The sequence below is a fragment of the Equus quagga genome, chromosome 9, assembly GCF_021613505.1.
Source record: "Equus quagga isolate Etosha38 chromosome 9, UCLA_HA_Equagga_1.0, whole genome shotgun sequence".
In the NCBI taxonomy this organism is placed as follows: Eukaryota; Metazoa; Chordata; class Mammalia; order Perissodactyla; family Equidae; genus Equus; species Equus quagga.
The window spans coordinates 39463084-39483640 of record NC_060275.1 but is presented as its reverse complement, the minus strand read 5'-3'; the positions used below and the strand labels follow the sequence as shown (position 1 = coordinate 39483640).

Here is a 20557-nt window from a genome sequence, read left to right as displayed (position 1 = left end):
TTAAACACACAGGAATCTAAGCTTCTCAAAGATACTATATAATTAAGCTTTTATATTCCTCCAAGGTAGAACAGAGGCTAGCCTCAAAAATACTGGAAGAAGAAATTGGTTAGGAGTGTCATTTTATAAATTTGCACAGAAGTGATGGAACATTTCTGAGGATTACAAAAGGTAGACATTGAACAGATGAGTGTTAAACCTTTAATATGAAGTTCACCTGATAGCCTTGGGGTAAAGCAAGTATAGATCCAAAGCCAAGAACCCTAGAGCGCTGAGCATGTGGATTCAGATTGCAAGAAGAATCCCTGAATCAAAATTCCAGACACAGTCTTCCTCACAATTAAAATAATTCCACAGTCCGACCCAGCCTCTGCAACTGTCTCCCATCCCATGCCCCACTAACTCTGCTAATTCTTCTGCCGTGCGTTTTGAACCCAGTGCTTAGTACGACCTCTCCTAAGCATCCTTCAAGTTTAAACCTATGTCACTTCATTGAAGGACCACTCCACTTAACCACTTCTATCAATTTGGAAATGCCCTACACTTTGGCTTTTAAAATATCTCCCTTCCTCATCTGTTGCCGTCATTTTCTCCTTCTGTTCTTTTTCCTCCACAAACTCCTTTTATGCCTCTTGTTCCTGATTGGCCAGTATTCTGAGGATGATATATTCTGACTTTCTTCTCTCCTCAGTCCAGGTTCTGAGGTGATCTTAACAACCACAACAGCTTAAATAGCACATTTTCTCTGAAATCTTTCAAATGTCTAACTCTCCAACCTGGATGTTTCTTTTCAGCTGACATATATGCCCCCAATGCCTATTAAACATATCCAATGAATATTGCATAGGCACCATAAACTTGACATGTCAAAGCCTGCTTCTTCAAACGTTTCTCATTCTGAATCTTGGTAAATGGAATCACCATCCACTCAGGCAGCCAAGACAAAAATCCTAGACTCATTCTAGAATGTTCTTCTCTGCTTCACTTTTCACATTTGATAAAACTTTATTTCTTGAAAATATTTGAGAAACTACTATGAACCAGATATTAAGCCAGGTCCTGGACATACAGCAGTAGGTAAGGTAGACATCATTCTTACACTCATAGAATTTATATCCCAGTGGGATGTATAGTGCGAAAGAGGCTATTCATATTGCAGTCTATGTGAAAGACATTCCTAGAAGTTTGGCAACATACAACCTATGGAACTATATATGGTGGTCCCACAAATACACAGTCAAAAGAACAAAAGTAACACATTCATTATTTTTTAACTATATTTATGTATTATTTTCTTCCTAGATTGCAACAATAACTCTCTAACCAGTTTTCTTTCTTTCCTAGTCCCTATCCTGTTCATCCACCACAATGCTGCCAGAATAATGTTTCTAAAATTCCATGCCCACAACAACCTTATCAGGCTAAGTTCTATGGGATCCAAAGTCCTTAAAATGGCCTGCAAAGCTTTTATGGACGGAACCTCTTTAAACTCCATTCCTCCACATGTATTCTCTGTTGTGGCCATGTGAAGCTCCTTGCAAATCTCCGTGCCAAGTATGCTCTTTCATGGCTCTATGCCTCAAAATGTGCTCTACCATAAATAATCCTCCTCATCTGAATAAGCTCTACTTGCCCTTCACATACAGTGCTGGCATCAGTCTCACTATAAAGTCTTCCTTAAGAATCAGCAGAGTCCCATAGGTGTCCCACCCCTGTTCTCTCATCTCACCCTGCCATATGCCCATCATATTACTCATGGAATCACAAATTCACCTCTCTTTCCTGTTTAACTATAAGCTTTTAAGGGGCAGGGACCCTGCTTTGCTCATTTCCATATTTTTGCTTCCTACAACAGTGCCTTGCCTGTAGGAATCTCTCAGTAAATATTTGGTGAATAAATTAATTGGTAGCAGTGTATCTTGCATAATGATAGCAGGTTCTTCCTCAAACACTATGTTATGAAGTCATAATTAGCTCCAAATAGACAATGGTTCCCTACCCTATGAGACCAACTCACCTTCCCCGTCTGCATTCCAAGTCCTTCACAATGTCTAAAAGGAGACTTTCTTCTGAAAAAATGGTAATCTTACATTTCCTTCAAAGTTCAAGACTCACTTCCTCTAGGAAGCCCTCTTTATTATTTCAATAGAAATAGTATTTTCTTACTTTGAACTCTCAGTGTTTTAACCCAGGAATAGATACTTGCCTATACTTTCACTAAGAAACTTTTCTATGTATATGTTCCCTCTTTACCAAAACTATTTATCAAGTCATGAATAAGGACTCTTCTCTCTTTGAGTTGTCTCTGCTGTCTACCTATTGGTGCAAGTGAAACAGGTATTTAATATGTCCTTTTGAAGGAATGAATAGAGTCCCTCTGGATTCCGCTCTCAACGTGCTACCAAAACTGTTCTCACAAACTTAATTATTTCCTATCTCCATCTTATTTGATATCTCAGCATTGTCCATCAGAGCTAACCATTCCCGCCTTCTTGAAAGGTGGACTTGATTTAGCTTGCATACACTATACACTTCTGACTTTTTTTCTGCCTCTCTGGTTAGTTCTCTGTTGGCTGTGGGAGCTGTTTTTCCATTACTAAACCACTAAACTTTCAGTTCCTCAGGGGTATCTCCTTATCCCCGGGTCCATTTCTCATCTTAATCATCACAGGCAGCTCAAAAATCTGTGCTTTTTATATCTCCATTTTAATTGAGGTAGAAAAGTAACTTCATTCGGTTTAATGTAAGCAAGAAGGCGTTTTAATGAGCATAGTTCCTATAGTAATATTGAACAAAGGGATAAAGAAAAGAACAAACCACTGGATAATTTTACAAAAATATTCAACAGATACATGGCATATAAAGGACATTTCATGATTAGGTTTTATAAAGACGGGATTATGTGGATGGCAGGAAAACTTAAGGGTTATTTTGTTCCATGAAATGTAACACAGTGATTCAGATCATGTTAGTGAATATAAAATCATTTGTGTTTGTATGGTTTGGCTTTAAACCAATGAAGAGAATATTTGCGCACTTACTACAGCAAAAGTTGTGGCAGCCTCCCTCAGGCAGAAGTGCTTAAGTGTCTGATAATGTCTAGTGACTTGCTTAAAAGAGGATAAAACAACACACCCTCAGGCAAGCAAGAGGATTTAAATAGAGCCAATTTAGGGAGCATAGTGCCTCAGAAATTAATACAGATTAAGACATTTTGCTTTCAGGATCTATATCAAAAGACCAGTTCTACAACCCTAACTTAGAAGTAGGGCAGGGGAGGCTGTCAAAATGTATATTCCATAAAAATCCTCATATGTTCAAAAGTATACCTTCAAAAATTATAGCATAAAGTCACCAGCATGAGGTATTTCAAACTGGTAGAAATGTAAGGTTTATTTTTAAACATAAATCAATTGGGAATGGGGAGGATTATGATTTAGTCTAACATAAAGAATTTAGAAACTTAGATAATATGTCTGCAAAGCATTTCTGTCTTTTGTATCATACAGTTTATGATAAATTACTGGTTCAAGTAGTTATTTAATCTATACGTTTCATCTAGAACACTCACATGTTTCTCCTACGTATGTGGAATAAATTGCTGACCGAAGTCCCCAGGTCTCTAAAGCAAACTTGAGAATTTAATTGAAATTTTATTGCTACATACACCTATCCAATCTAGGAGAAACTAGATAGTGATCTTTACACAGTCCAAAATTATGTTCTGAGAGCTAAACTTTCACATCTGAGCTCCACAAACTCCCAGACACAGATCCATAAGAAGATTACATAAAAGAGAAACACTAAATCAAGTAATTCCATGGAGAAAATGACACGGACAGCTTCTCCTGAGACATGACCCATTTTGCTCACTGTTATTCCTGAAATTTATTCTGTTTATATTATATGGACACACAATATCTGTGGTTATGTTTCTTGGTAATGTATTATTGGGATTTGTTTAAAATATTTTTAGTGATGATAACATTCATCTCTCCTATGAATATGTATTTCTTTGTGACTTTCATGATCAACTTAAATATTCTCTGAAAACTGTGATGTGACCTTACCTTGCTTCCATTTTCTCTCGCCTCTCGTTCCATCTTGAGGTCCGAAATTAGAAGATTCTTATATTTGTTTTTTCCATTACTGCTGTGGTCATCTATTCTGTATTCCGAAGTTAGCTGTGCTGAGAGGGGACTGTCACTCAGGTTCAGTGGCTGCTCATCCTGCTCCAGCTCAGTTTTGCCATCACCATTGGAGTCCCCCATCTCCCTGCTGTGTGTTCCCCCTGAAGCAAGTGAGCTGTGCCCCAGAGTCTCATTGCCATTAAAGCTCTCTGCAGCGGAATCATCTGTCAGAAAGAAAAATTTATATTTTGATTTACTAATATACTATTCAGTTTCTAATTCAACTAGCACTTATTGAGCTCTTATTATGTGCTTGGCATTGTGCTAACCAATGTTACATTTAATGTATAATTTACCCTTAGCAATAAACTTGTGAAGCAGCCATTGTTATTTTTAATCTAGTAAGCACATTTAGACACAAGAAGAAGTAAAATAAAATAAGAAAAAGATAAAATAGAGAAACAGTTCAATCCCAAACACCATATCAAAGAAAAGTAAACTTAAACAAAGAGAATAAGGTAATTGTCCATTATTTTGCAAATAGTTTTTGTTTTTCCAGTGAAAATATCCAGAGTTGGTGAAAATTCTCTGATAAAAGCATCAGCTACCCTGTTAGCAGGGTATACATTGGTACAAGTTTTATGAGTGTTTAATAGGCATCTAAAACATTAAAAGTTCTCATAAGCTTTGCTCTAATCATTACACTCCTGTGACTTTTAAGCCTAAGGAGCTGAATCATTGTGTCCATCTCTGTGTAGGTAAAAAGACATTTATGCCAGTGTTGTCTATGATAGCAAAAATTTAGAAATGCCATAAATTACTAAAAATAGAAGATTGGCTTAATATATGTTGGAATGATTAGAATATTATGAAGTTATTCAATACTTCATTTCAAAGATATAGGGAAATGTGAGTCACAAAATATTAAGTGGAAAAAGCTAGCTACAAAAGGGTGTGGTCAATATGACCACAGTTTTGTAAAAAGAAAATGCATAAACACAGAGGGAAAAGGCTGAAAAGAGGAGCTGGCCCCATGGCCAAATGGTTAAGTTGACACACTCTGCTTTGGTGGTCTGGGGTTCACCAGTTCATATCCTGGGCATGGACCTCTACACTGCTCATGAAGCTAGGCTGTGGTGGCATCCCACATAGAAGAACTAGAAGGATTTACAACTAGGATATACAACTATGTACTGGGACTCTGGGGAGAAACAAAAAGAGGAAGATTGGCAACAGATGTTAGCTCAGGGCCAATTCCTAGAAAAAAAAACAACTGAAAAGATGTAGTCTAAAGTGTGAATATTCGTTTCTTCTAAACTGTGTGGCACTGGATTTTTTAACATTCTTTATTATCTACTATATGTAACTTATAATACATGATAAAATGCATAATTTATATTATAAAATATTGTATATTCTATAAAATATACAATTTATGATATATAATTTAAAAAATATATAATTTTTCTAATAACAAAAATGACATGACTATAGAAAAAAAGAAATAAAACAGGGAAGAAGAAGAAGCAGAGTTAAGCAAAATTTTCTGGCTTTAAAATACATGTTTATTTAGACAAAAGGATATTAATGACAATTTACTGAGAGCAAGAAACAAAGTTTACTATAAAACAATAAAAGTCTATTTCTCTTAATTTCCTCTTTACATATATGAAAAGGATTTGACATTAATTTTACAGGATAATTATGGACAAAGGTATTAAATTGTTTCCTTAATGGAGGGCTATTGATGAAACCACACAAATATGAATCAGCTAGAATAATAATATTCAGTATTTGTGATTTTTTGTGAATTCTGAATATTCTCAAGTCTATTTTCTTTTCATAGGGTGCAATGAAATATTTAATGCCTTCTAATCAATTACATTTATGGAAATAATGTTTAAATTCTGAAGAAGTACTATAACTCACCCATTCATTCATTTATTCAACAGATGTTTATTGAGGGCCTATTCTTGGCCAAAAGGGGTTAAATGTTTGGCCTATAGAGATTCTGCCTTTAATGAGTTCACAGATAATTAAGAGACAGAAAAATAAACATGCAACTACAATGTAGAGCAAAAAAGGTTATGATCCAAAACAAGAGATACAGACATCGAAGAAGGTTTCCTAAAAAATGTGGCATGTAAGCTGAATTTTAAAAGACTAGTAAGCTTTAACCACGTGAAGAAGTTGGGGGAGATCGTTCCCCACCTGGAGATGAGCTGGTACAAAGTCACAGAGGAAAGAATACTCAGGGCACACGAGAAGTAAGATTAGAGCGGCGAGAGCAAAAGAGAGAGTGAATAAGGAAATCTAGAAAGGGAGGAAGAGAATGCATTGGGAAGTGTTTTGTGTATCAAAGAGCTGGGATTTTTACCTTGACAGGAAATAGGATCAATTTTAAATTATTAATGGGAAGGAAAGTGAAGAAAACCATCTTTTAAAGAGATAAATCTGACTCTGATGAGAAGAATGAAATGCAGGTGGCAAAATCGAAATTAGGGAGACCAGTTAAGAGATCTAGAAGTCATCTGAGTTAGCACTGTTGAAAGCCCGAACGAAAGCAGTGGCAGTGCAGAAAAAGAGAATAGAAAAATCATAAGAAAAGAACAGGAAACACTCAGAGTGGGATAGACAAGAGCCCAGGGAAATGCTCAGATCTCTCGTTCCAGTAAAAAATGAAAACAAAGCCATTAGTTTAATTTTCAGTAAAATGATATTTTTATACAGATTTCTAAAACTATTTTGTGAACAAGGTAAAATGTGTTCAAATGGCAAGATTCTACTATTAAATTAGTCGTTTTACACACCTGTTCAAGAAAAGACTTCAAGTGAAGAGAAAAAATCCATAAGAGAATTTAGCAAACAGGCCATAAATAATACAACATAGTACTTTCCATAGCTATTGAGAAATCACAACATTCTTTCAACAATGAAATATGTAGGGCTTTTGAAATACAGAATTAGGGGAATGATTTATATAAGTAATTTGGAAAATGGTGCCTGGTATTTTATTCTAAGTCAAATCCTTATGCCAAAGTATGAAAGGTCATTTCTGATCATTTAAGTTATTTCTTTCCACGACAGTCCAAAGAAAAGCATAATGGACATACTCAAGTCCAAATATTTAATTCATGAAGAAAAATGTGATTTAACATTTGTGTACTAGAATCATGTTTTTAAAAAAATACTAAACATTTCATGTAAGAAAATTTTATGAATATGTTAAAAGAATGAATAACTCTAAAGATTTATTACATTTTAAAACCCAATCTACGTTAGCATAAAACAAATCCAATACCTATTATAGTTAAACATTAAACATGCTATATCTATTTCTTTAATCTGAAGTCATCATACATAGTTAGTAAATAGTGTACCATTTATTCACTTTTCAGGTAAGATAAACATTATCATTTATCAGGAGAATCTTTAATAAAAGTCATGTATTTATAATTTTGGCACACAGTATAAACAATAAGGGAGAAAATATTTTTAGATGGAGTAGTTCACTCCAGATGTTACCAAGGTAACTAAATTCAACAGCTTTACATATTTCATTCCTGAGTAAATCAATATGTTTTATGAAGATCAAATGAATGATTTACTTGTTTATATAAAATATACGTTTCACATTTTAGTATTTAAACGGTAAAAAACCCAATAATGTCACATGCCACTATTTTATAATTCGAAATTTAAAACAGTTTTGATGTCTATATTAGAAAAATTCAATACAAAGAAGTGAGCAGACATTGAGAGTAAATTAACCATTTTTTATCATCTAGCTTCTTGTAACTGTTAACGGTTTTTATTCTCTCACAAAGATACTTTTTCAGAATTTAAAACCCAAATCTCAGACTCCTATTTATTGTAACCAATTCACACCAGTTTATTGCTTTCAAGGGGAACCTGCTTCCTTACCCAACAGAGTTTGCTCCATTCTGAGTGGCTGCTGGCGTGTGGGTACCGAGCTGCTACACAGAAGGTGTAGTGTTAAGATCTGTAGGTATGGCCTTTAGGTTCACAGGCCAGAGCGATGGTGCTTCTCTCAAGTGTCAGCCCGGGTACGATAGCATTGGAACCAAAGACTCTGTATTTGAGTCCCAAGGAAAAACAGCACCTGGAGCTTTGGAAATTAAGAGTGCCCAGGGTACCTAGCAACAGAGGAGAATGTGGAATGTGATGACAGGTAGTGTGGAATCTACTGACAGCAGGAGGGCAGTTGGACTTTTGGGTTGCATTTGTTCTGAGGTTAATTGTGATGGGATGGGTTTAGTGTGGTGGAGAGGGCCATCCAAATTAGCTTTGCTTCAACTCTTGTCTATAAGGTATAGTAACACTAACCGTAGTGGCAGACTAGCCAGTTTCTTCTTTCTCCTTCCCCACTCCCCATTCCCTCCATCAGTTAGTACAGACTCTAGAAATACCATTTGTTTAAATTAATTCTAACGTCCCCACCAGCATTTCGTGTGAAGTAGTTTCATCGGCACCACATTCAATGATTAATTCTCTCTATATAAAGAGAATTAACCTATACCAGTATGTATGATGTATGTGTGTGGGGGTTTTAAGTATACACACACACATATGTATATCTATATCCTTCTCTCTATATAAATATATGTGATGTGTATATATATCTGAAATCGCCCAAAGCACCTGACCTACTTTCTTATTCAGCTACTTTCAGTAGCTCTTCATTATGGCCTGTAGACCAAGTGCCTTAGGCAAAATGAATAGGAAAAAATATGTATCATCCTCGTTTTAAGATTAGTACTTGGAAATTTAGTGCTAAAATCCAGGTCAGATGCTTATAGGGTCCAAAAAGCTTTTTATTGTTTTCCCCAAAATGCACCACAGTCCTCCACTTCCGGTCCCTTGATGCCTCCTTAGGAAACTTCCCTTTCATATCTCACCATAAAACTAACTTTTAAATCCAAAATAAACATGTAAATAACTTTGCGCCAAAAGATTAGTATCTTAATATTCAAAAGAATAGAAATTTTTTTTTTAACATCCTTCAAAATTTATCTGCAAAGTAGAGTTTCGGTGTGAATCCCATTTATCAGTTTATCCCACCTGCTCTCTGCTCTGTGTCTTCTCCCAGCTTAGGGTCCCCTATAAAAAGTAGAAGCTTATGCACTGCTGGATTATACCTTACATCTTACACCGTAGCTCCCTCTACTCTACCACACAAGGCAGCAATCTCGTCTAAACTGATCCTGTCCGTCCCCAAGCGCAACTCTGACTCATTGCTGCCTTTATCACCCTTTTGCCCATCTGTATTTGCCACCTAGAAATTCCTTTCTCATTTTTCATATTTCCCTTCTTCAGACACTTCTGACGACCTTCTCATTCTTTGATTTCAATTTTAATTCAGCTCTATAATAGTTTTCGAAACTTAAGTAAACAGCCCTATTCTGTTTTCTCTTTAGTGTTCTTACAGGTAAAACTTTAATTGCTGATTACAAAGTCCTGCACTTCCAAGTCCTCCACACTGCCAAAACCTGCGAAAAAATACACAATCAAAAATGCAGTCTTCTATTTTTGTTTGCACTTGCAAAACATAATCTGGATTACATACTACTTACTAATGCTATCTGAAACAGGTACAAAAGAATGAAGCTACACTTTGAAGTGAAAACTTTCACACCAAGGAGAAGCATACTGACATAAATAAATGCATGTGTGTGTGTGGGGAAGTATGCATGACTACTGCTAAAAACTTAAAGGGCATTGATTTTAAACAACAAAACTGATTTTATTGAGTGTAAGAAAGTAACAAGGGGATTCAGTTTTTCACAAATTATTTCTACAGAAGGGTGTTACCCTTGTTGGGTAGCTTCCAATTCAGCCTTTGCCATTAGAAAATGGGCTCTAATTTAAGGAGTAGTATAGAGAAAGAACAGAGATAAGCTGGATATTTTAAAGCATATAACTAAAGCTCAGAACAATTATTAAATAAAACTAACTCTGAGCTATCAATGAGGAGGTATACTCTTTATGTTATTTTGTTTAAAAATTTTAACCAAATATCTGTCGTGCGCTGGACACTCTTCTTGGCACTGTGAGTCCATAGAGACTCCATATGGAATTTGTTCTTAACTTAGACTACAACAAAAGAATTACAATGCAGGGTAGAAACTATCCCATGTGAGTTTCACGTAAGGCACAATGAATAAACAAGGTTCTTCAGAGAAAGAAGTCACCTATAAAACTCTGGGGATAAGGACGGTATCAGGGAATGCCTTTTACAAGAGGTGCAACTTGAAGAAGGTGAGACATATGTATGATTGTGATGGTGGAGGTGATTCCAGTTTAGAAGTGTGTACAGTAGCCACCCCCCAATCTATGATTTCACTTTCCATGGTTTCAGTTACTCACAGTCAACCACAGTCCAAAAATATTAAATAGAAAATTTCAGACATAAACAATTCAGAAGTTTTAAATTGTGTGCGCTGTTCTGAGTAGCATGATAAAACCTCACACCCTCCTGCTCTGTCCCACCTTGGATGTGAATCAACACGTTGTCCAGCGTATCCACTACCCACCTTTTAGTCACTTAGTAGCCATCTTGGTTATCTGATTGACTGTTTTGGTATCACAGTGCTTCTGTTCAAGTAACTCTTATTTTATTTAATAATGGCCCCAAAGAGTAGTGATGCTGGCAACTCAGATATGCCAAGAGAATCCATGAAGTGCTTCCTTTAAGTGAAAAGGTGAAAGTTCTCCACTTAATAAGGAAAGAAAAAACAATCGTATACTGGGGTTGCTAACATCTATGGTAACTTTTATTAGAACATATTGTTATAGTTGTCATATTTCATTATTAGTTATTGTTGTTAATCTCTTACTGTGCTAATTTATAAATTAGACTTTATCATAGGTATGTACGCATAGGAAAAAACACAGTAACATATAGGGTGCAGTACTATCTGTGGTTTCAGGCATCCACTGGGGGTCCTGCAATATATCTTCCTTGGATAAAGAAAAAGCAGCAAAGGCAGGAGAGAGTAGGAAGAGGACAGGAAATTGAGCACATTCTACATACAAAGACAAGGGATTGTATATTTTAGAGAGTTGTGGATATTTTACTGTATATCCTTTTTCTGGATCACTTATGAAATCATTAATTGTTCTCCCAGGGCAGTTTCTTGGAGCAGCCCACTGATTACGTGACTCCGGTCTGAGAAAAGTCTATCTCTGTTCCTACCTCTGAGCTATAGTCAACTGACTGACAACAAAACTTTCCCCCGATTCTAACATGACTCATTTTTTAAAATGGCCATTAATGTAATAATTTATCAATGGTTTCTTAATTGCCTAAGTAAATCACAAACTGCTACTTTCATGCTTACCAATTAGCTTGTTTAGGGTTTCAAAGCACTAGATATTTTATAGAAACGATATACACTAACATTTTGATATTCTTAAAACATGATTTGAAAATATCAGGCTGGCCCCGTGGCCGAGTGGTTAAGTTCACACACTCCACTGCAGGTGGCCCAGTGTTTCATTGGTTCAAATCCTGGGTGCGGACATGGCACTGCTCATCAAACCATGCTGAGGCAGCATCCCATATGCCGCAACTAGAAGGACCCACAATGAAGAATGTACACCTATGTACCAGGGGGCTTTGGGGAGAAAAATGAAAATAATAAAATCTTTTAAAAAACAAAAGAAAATAGTGATTTTTTTTGTTGATGAAATCAAGTTATTGTGAATACCAAGTTTTACTGCCTACATTCATAATACACTGAAATGTTAAATTTCAGTTAGAGGTAAGAGATAATTATATATGTATGTATATATACATCCAAGCACATATATATACCTAACTTATGATTTACACAAAGCTGACATTATATATATAAATTAATTGATAAATAAGACAATGTCATAGATAATATAATACACTCATGCAGCTGTGTGACGCACTCACATATTGGCAAGTCACTCATGAAGCTATTTACTGCGACAACCAGTTAAAACCAAAACAGTTAATACTGTAGGTTTTTTTATGTTCTGTCTTATACAGGGGGCAGTATATACAATAACATCTCATTAAATTTAAAGTGAATCTAAGGCAATCATTATACAGCAGTTCAGTATTTTTAAAGAAAGTTGACAGCTAACCTCTGGAGAATAATGTCCCAGAAAACACATTTAATGGGCAATAGAAACAAGAAACAATGTCATATAGTATTATAATAAAGTCATTCTATTAGAAAATGATTTGAAAATTTATAGAATCAAAGGCTCAGGGATTTATCATGAATTATCTTAAACTGATAACTAAGGTAAATGCAAAGGTCACAGATTTGGGGTAAATCCTTCTGAAAAGAAATGTTCTAATTGAAGCTAAAATTAATGTGATCCAAAAGGAGTGTTCCCTAACTTGGCAGTTAGCCAAACAACTCAAGAGGTTTTTTGCCTTGCCAATAATAATTCAGGAAATACTTCATTCTGAAAAGTTGAAAAGAAATGAAAAAAAGAAGACTCAACTATAACAAGCTTTTTGTTTGAAACAAGTGTCATGGAGCAGGGTAGACCTTGGGTATCTTCAAATTTATCCCTGCAGCAAACATTGTTGGGGTGGCTATCCATCTCACAGAAGCCTCCTTCTCTGGGAATTGCTCTTGGTTCACAGCAATAAGTTACCAGCAGCCATGCTTCCATTCTGCCTGTTAACCTTTTCGATGGCCTGTTTTGGACTCTCTGATTCTTTCACTTACTTGAACAAATCAGCCATTGTTCTGCCTAATGCATTTTTCTGAATTCCTGTCTAACCAGACCACAAGTCATTTACTTTCACTCACTGTCATGTCCCAGGATCATATTAGTTCTCTAGTTCTGTATCCCAATCTAGGTGACAGGGACTTTAACTACCAAACCATATTCTGCTAGACACCACCGTGGTTCCACATATGATGAAAACATACTAAAAGCTGATGGGAGCAAAAATGGTATAATCATGTCTACCTTGGTAAGACATGTGATGATAAGGGATAGAAGACAACTCTAAAATAAAGGGGCCTGCATTCTCAGTGAGGAAGAACCTAGTTTTATGGAACATATCTATATACCCACTCCAAAGCGAAGGATAACTCTTAAAACTTGACCTCTTTACCAGTAAGAAGAAGGCATATAGCCTAGTAGGTTTTATCTGGTTTATATTACAGTGACAGTGGTTTTTCCACTTGACCTTCTTGAAGACAGAGTAGATCAGATGGTAGTCTAGGTATCTGGAGTAGACGAGGATTGTGTATGGAGCCTGGGGTGATCCCCAACAGAAGAATTTTTGTCAGTACAATTAAGATTTCAGTGTAAGGTTCTGCATTCTTCCTTGAATAACAATTCTTGACTCTTTACTGGTTGGTCATCACGGACTGAGTACACCTGTCCATTAAACGTTATATTTAGACATGCTCAGTAGTCCTCCTTCATGAAGTGGAAGTGCTATGTGTAGAAAGGAGTCTGTTCAGGCCCCAGTGGTGTATGAGCAGGTTGTTCAAAACTTGCTACACAACAGTTGCTTCTTTAATCTCTCTCTACTGTCTTAAAAGAAGCTCTTTATGAAAAATTGATTGAGAATGAAAACTTTCAGCTTGGTTTCCATGATTCTGTGAAACTCTGCAGTGGTATGGTTGCTTTCATGGATAGGCCAAAATGGAGAAGGAAATCCACTAAATGGACAGGACTTTGAGCAGTAAGTCTGGTTGTATATTCTCCGTAGAAAATGTCTAAGGTTATTTTTTACACCATTTATTTGGCAACAGCCATGTGGTATAGAAACTTAAAATGGGACAGTTTGGAGGATTTTTTAACAGAAGCTGGAAGAAGGATGATATTGATAGATCTCTCATAATAGTCTAAAGGCTTAAAAAATATTCATATCAATGTGAATGTCCATCAAAAAGCCAGTAATATAGAAGGTGATCTTAAAAATCAGGTGTACAGTGTGACTTTTCCTGCAGATATCAATCATCATACCTGTCAAACCCAGGTTCGCTCAGTGGGTCATGAACAGCCTGGCAATCAAAGCAGGAGTGGAGGATCTACATAGGCAAGAACTGGGGGCTTCATTCACCACGTTGATCTGAATACCCAGTTTGCCAACAAAGTGCCCAATCTGAAGATGTCGATAAAGTACAGAACTATAACAAGCTTGCCAACTTCTCTACGGCAGAGCAATTCTATTGGACGCCTTTAGTTAGAGGGGATAGTTACTTGTCCTCAGTAGAATGGACGTTTATTTTTGACTTGGTTTCTTGCTTGTTTTTTTTGTTGAGGAAGATTAGCCCTGAGCTAACATTTGTTGCCAATCCTCCTCTTTTCTTTTGGTGAGGAAGATTGGCCCTGAGCTCACATCTGTGCCAATCATCCTCCACTTTTTTATATGTGGGTCGCTACCTCAGCATGGCTAAGGAGTGGTATGGGTCCACGCCCAGGATCTGAATCTGCGAACCTGGGCTGGCTGCCAGAGCAGAGCATACCAAACTCAACCACTATGCCACCAGGTCAGCCCCCAATTTCTTGCATTTTTTGACTTGCATTTCTTGCCCGTTCTTCCTCCAACACCACCACATGTGAATCGCAGAATGTTTTATATACTACCCTTTCCCCCCCACACAACATTAGTTTTAATCAAAGAAATCATATCATATAGTAGAAGAAAAGAAGCAGTTGGGAGATTTTCCTTTGAGTTATTGCTCTTATTTTCCATTCCATCACTGACAAACTATAGACCTTATGAAATAATGGAATGAAATATCAAAAACTCAACTACCGTGCCACTGAGAGATAGTAGGCTCAGCCTCACCCGAGCCTGAGGGGCTGCCTTTCAGGATGTGATATATGCTCTAAACCAGTTACTGATACTTGGGGCTGCCTCTATCTTAGTCACAATGTCAGTCTGGAAACAAGGTTTTCCGGAGGTGGAAGTGGCGCTTCTCACAATTCTTGTCTACAAGTGTAGGTTCTGTTGGCCTATAAGAGAGACACTTCCAAGAAATGAGATAGATGACTGACCATTTCACACCACATAGGCCACTATGGGAATAGATAACAAGAAAGGCTATGTGTTGCCTGTAATCACTGACCCTGAGGACTGAGGAAATGAAAGATGTCTGAAAACCAAAATGGGTTGGGATGTGGACCTGCAGGAGCACGTGAAGCATTCTCAGTCTACTCTGCAGAAAGCAAAATATTGTCAAGGCAATCCTTGGAAGCAGAGACAAAACCTCCTTCCCTGACATGACATTTCACCTGGCCAATACCCTGAGTGGTTTAATTGCTAGTTAAAGATAAGGAAATCTGGAATGAGTAGTGGAGCTGGTTAGTCACAAATACTAGCTATGGCTTTGCAACCAGATGCAGAAACTAGGAGTATAGTATTTATCTGGGGGTTTTTTTGTTTGTTGTCAAGTATCTGAAGATTAAAAACACATTCCTCATTTCCTTAAGTTTAGTTTCCACTATTGTATATAGGGTGCGGTGGTAGTAGATAAATATACTAACTAGTCTGTTAATTGTATAATTTCAATTGTTACAGAACTAAAAGAAGAATGAACATCGCCTGGTGGTCTGGCCTCAGAAAAGTGGAGCTCCTCGATGTCATCTCTGGGAGCAATAGCTGAACATGACTTAGACTTAGTGCCATGTGGGGAAAAGTGAGGTTGTAGGCAGCTTATGTGGAACAGGTGGTAAGTATTCCGTAGAATTATCTTTGGATGTATGAAAAAGTTGTGTGATGTCTGATAGTGTGGCGGGTGTGTGTGTGTTTTAGCAGCCAAATCATGCTATGTACTCAGCACCCATAGGGATGGAGACTTAGTGCACACAATCCCCTCCCAACATACAGATATAGGTTCCAGAAAGCATAATTTCTTCCTACTTTGGGAAAATTTGGAGCTGTGGGACAGAGAAAAAGAGTCATCAGAACTAGGTCTTTTTATGTTTACCTCTAGAAAGAAAGTATAAACATTACTGTCACTGGAGTTCCCATCATTTTTCTAAAATTGGGGCAGCCTTTAGTTCTCACCTTTCCAGGTTATTGGGCAACCAATTCCTTTATGAATTCTGTGAGAAACTCTAGTGCCTCTCCAACAGATTCCCATTTTTTGTGTTGTTTTCACTTAATTTAGCCAAAGACAATTTTTTAACTTAAAAAAGTAACTTTAACTAATGCATCATATTTGTTTTACTTTAGAAAAAACTGAGAAACAGAAATGTTAAGCGACTTGACTATGTCCAGTTAAAAATATAACTTATGTGTTGAAGGGATTTGAAACAATATAATAAAATATAGTCAAAAAACTAGGGGATGCTTAACCTGAAAAAAAGAACACTTTCAGTGATTAGAGAGAGAGAGATAATTGAATCAAACACTTGAAGATTTTAATATGTTTTTATTACCCATCAGAAGATCAAAGATTAGAAGTTACAGAGAATCAATTTTTTGTACCATATGTGGGAAACCATTCTGACAAAATTATCAAAAGATCAAATAAGTTTCTCCATCTCTAGAGGTATTTAAGTTTGAAATGTAAGCTATTGGAAGGCAAGTGCCAGTTCTCATTCTTTTATTGATTTGTGATTGGCACTTGGTGAATATTCAATAACTATCTTTTGAAATGGACAATCACAGGAGGTCACAATCACCTATTTAGTGTCTGTTTAAAAAAAATAGCCTGTGAGACTTTTTATGCCTATATCCATGTTTTTAACTATTTATCGTATGTCTTACTGCATTAGACACTGTGGTAGGAAGAATCCAAAAGTGCCCCAGCACCTGTAAATATGCTGAGATATTACTCTCATGATTACGGCATATTATGTGGTACAGAGGATCTCTAATAGGAAGATTATCTGGGTGGGCATGATCTAATCATGTGAGCACTTAAAAGCACAGAGTTCTCTCTTTCTGGTGGTGGCCGAAGAGGAAGTCAGAGAGATTCAAAACACAAAGGATTTTTAGTGTGCCATTGATGGCTTGAAGATGCAGTAGGTCACATAAGAAGGAACAGAGGCAGTCTTAAGGAGCTGACAGAGGCCCCACTGACAGCTGGCAAGGGAACAGGACCTCAATCTTGCAACCATGAGGAACTAAACTCTGCCAAACAATTCGAATAAGATCAGAAGTGGATTCTTTCCAACAGTCTCTAGATAAGAGGCTAGACAGGCTGACACCTTGATTTTGGCATTGTGATACCCCGAGCACAGAACACAGTTAAGACTGCCTGGACTTCTGACCTACAGAACTGTTAAATATGGGTGTTGTTTTAAGCTGTTAAATTTGTGAGAATTTTTTACACAACAATATAAAATGGAAAAGGTGTCTTAGGATAGGTAATACCACTCAAAATTATTCAAGCATATTTCAAATGATAGGTGTGTATCAGTGTTCTCAAACTTCAATTGTTTCAGAATGTCCTGGACAAAATTAAAAATACAGATCCACTTGGGCACTAAAAACCTCTAATCCAACAAAACCCAGAAATCTTGGTTTAATTTATCTTGGTCGGGGGCAGGGATTCTAGAACATTTCTCATACAGGAGTTTTGATGCTACAGGTGGGAAATTAATGTGGATGATATCCAACAACTAGCTGGTTGAATACGCAATGGCAGGAGGCAACTGCTGATACCAAGAGAATTAAATAATGCTGACAGCTCTCAAATACGAGTTCAGTAAGGCTTAATCTTAGGAGATTTTAATCCCATTTAATAAATCTCTAGGAAATTTTCAGAAAAAGAAGTCAGCAAGCCAAATATCCTCTCCCTTGATCAAAACTAATAACCAAGAGCCAGTGTGGCCCTGCTTTTTAGACAACTCATGAAAGTATATGATATTGCCCAAAGAGCATATGTAAATATGTACTGAAGAGCTAAAGATGTTATCTCAGGGAAAAGGATCACCTTGATTACCTTGATTAACGAACTCCTAGAAAGGTCTTTATGGAGGTCAAGAGTATATTTTCAAAATCAAGAATCTTTACCCTGCCCATTAAGCAGAGATGCGTACCATCTATGTGGTCACATGTGCTATCGTTATTGGTTTTACTCATATGGTAGGTAAAGAGTATCATTCTAGGAAAAATTGTCAAAATCTTCATAGTTTGTCCTCTGGGTCCCTCATATTCTCTTTCCTGTCTTCATGGCAAATCCTCCAGCTATTTGTGTGCACACTGGCTTTCTGTAAGTGATTTTACTGAGGAATAGATTGACGGATTAATTGATTGATTATCCTTTGACTGAAATTCTCCCACAGAAAAATGTTACTTCAGCTAGGCACTTGTAATTTAAACCTTTTATCTCTAATTGTGGAATGAAAGGCTTTTTCTCTTGGTATTTTCAGCCATTAGCAAGCATGTGAAGAAGAATATTGTGTTGTGGGAGTGTGTGTAGAGGGAGAAATCCTGCAATCATATTAGACCTATTTAATTCCCAGGTTTTTAGAGGAACTTAGAGGCTAATAATTAGAGTGCACGCTCCATGATGTTTTTCCCTAAACCCTCCTACCCCCCAAAAAGTTCCTTTCCCTACTGTAGTGGGTAAGCCAGGACTACTCAATGGGGAAGTTGAAGCTCACGTGCCCAACATTCTGAAACGGTCAGAAACCTGGGCCACCAAGCACTTCTTAGACTTAAAGAACATGTAAATCCTAAAATAAGTGTTCTGAAGGGCTTCCCACCACACACTCCCTCATCTATACACTGATCATTTGCTGGTTTGCTCTCAGATCTGTTCTTCTCCTTTTCTTTGCAAACCAATTCCCAGGTTCCCTTGCCTATTGTTTTATGACTCAGTTAAAACAATGGAGATACTGGCAGAGACAGGATGGAAGAGAAAATGCCTGGGTACCCCCACCCCCACCCTACACATACATCCTGTCTGATTCCAGTGACCTCTCTGTCTCCAGCTTGGGGTACATCTTCCCTATGCCCCAGCTCCCACCAGGAAGCATCTTCTGTGACTCTGATTCCCACCAGATAGCTCTGCCTCTTGGGCTCTAATAACATCAATTAGAGCTTCTCCACCTCTTGCTGTAGCAGTGGATTCCTTCTGTTATTAATTCCTGCATTGCTTTACTATCCTCTGTTTGCCTTTTGAGCTCTTCCAACACCATTATAATCGTGCCTTGTATTAAGTTTTTCTGATGCATGACGGAATGGGCTCTATTTTCCAAATAGGATTGCAACTGATGCAATTTGCTTTACTTTGGCTTTAAGACTTTTATTTTCTAGCACATTTAATGTTATTATAGTCAATATTTTCTGGGGTTTTTTTTCTTCTTAATGTCAATTCATTATTTGACATCCAAGACATATTCACCATGCTTTCTTTACTATTTTTAACTCTGCAGTTGAAATCCATCATGATCAGCAACAGTGGGATTAATGAATTTATCGGCCATCTTAAAGGAATCAAAGTCAATAAGAGTTTTGGTGGTAAACTATAAGGCATTATTATTTAGACACTTGTTAAAGTGCTAGTATCTTTCTAACAAAGACTAAATTATTCTGATTTATTTAAACAAAAGGGCCTATAATAGATTCAGCTGAGTAATATCAGTCGCTTTGAATCATTAAACATTTTAATTCTACAAATCATTTTGGTAGTTAGCACCTCTACAATATTCAAATCAGACCTGGGAATAAGATAGCACTGTCAAGTCACATTGACAGTGACAAACATAGGATTACAAACTGGTTTCCTAATTCCAGACCAAATTTCTGTCCAAATCATACTAGTACATCTCAGCAGGAAGCACATGTTGAGGTACTGTGAGAAGAGCCTGAAATATACACGTGATATGCTATGTGGGGGAAAAAAGGAGATAACTTTAAATTTAGGAGGCTCTTAGAGACACTACTATATTGACAGGTGTCATATAAGGGACTTATTTTGCAGAACTTCATAAAATCGGGAATCACAGTGAATAGCCTGTAAGGCCTTCCCTTCTTGAAATTAGCATAAACTGAACAACCATGATGTTTTTACAAATGCAGATGAACTTTCAATATCATCATGATTATAAGAGTACAGGCTGACCAATTACAAAATGTTTATAATCAAAGAGAACTGTATTTGACATTGAGGGCTGAATTATATCATTTTCAGAAACTTGCTAAAGCTTTGAATAAATACAAGGAGAAGAAAATGACAAATAATTTACAAATATATGAGATGAAAGAAACCAGCATTAAGATCAGTATTTGGAGGATACAGAAACTTTAAGTCCTCCTGTTGAAGGAGAACAGTAACATATTTGTCAGTTTCTATTTAAAAAGTGATTTTCATAGCACAAGAAAAAAAACTGTAACTATGTGCAGGCATGGATGTTAACTAGACTTATCATGGTGATCATTTCACAATATATATATATCTCGAATCATGATATTGTACGCCTGAAATTCATAT

At 36.7% G+C, this 20557-nt stretch overlaps 1 protein-coding gene across 1 annotated transcript in view; it reads right to left on the bottom strand.

The window, feature by feature from the left end:
* Positions 1-20557, bottom strand: part of NOL4 (nucleolar protein 4) — a 350767-nt gene that overhangs the window by 163637 nt on the left and 166573 nt on the right. Inside the window, exon 6 of the mRNA XM_046671078.1 lies at positions 4071-4354. Within this exon, the coding sequence (XP_046527034.1) occupies positions 4071-4354 (284 nt within the window). The remainder of the gene's footprint in view (positions 1-4070; positions 4355-20557) is intronic.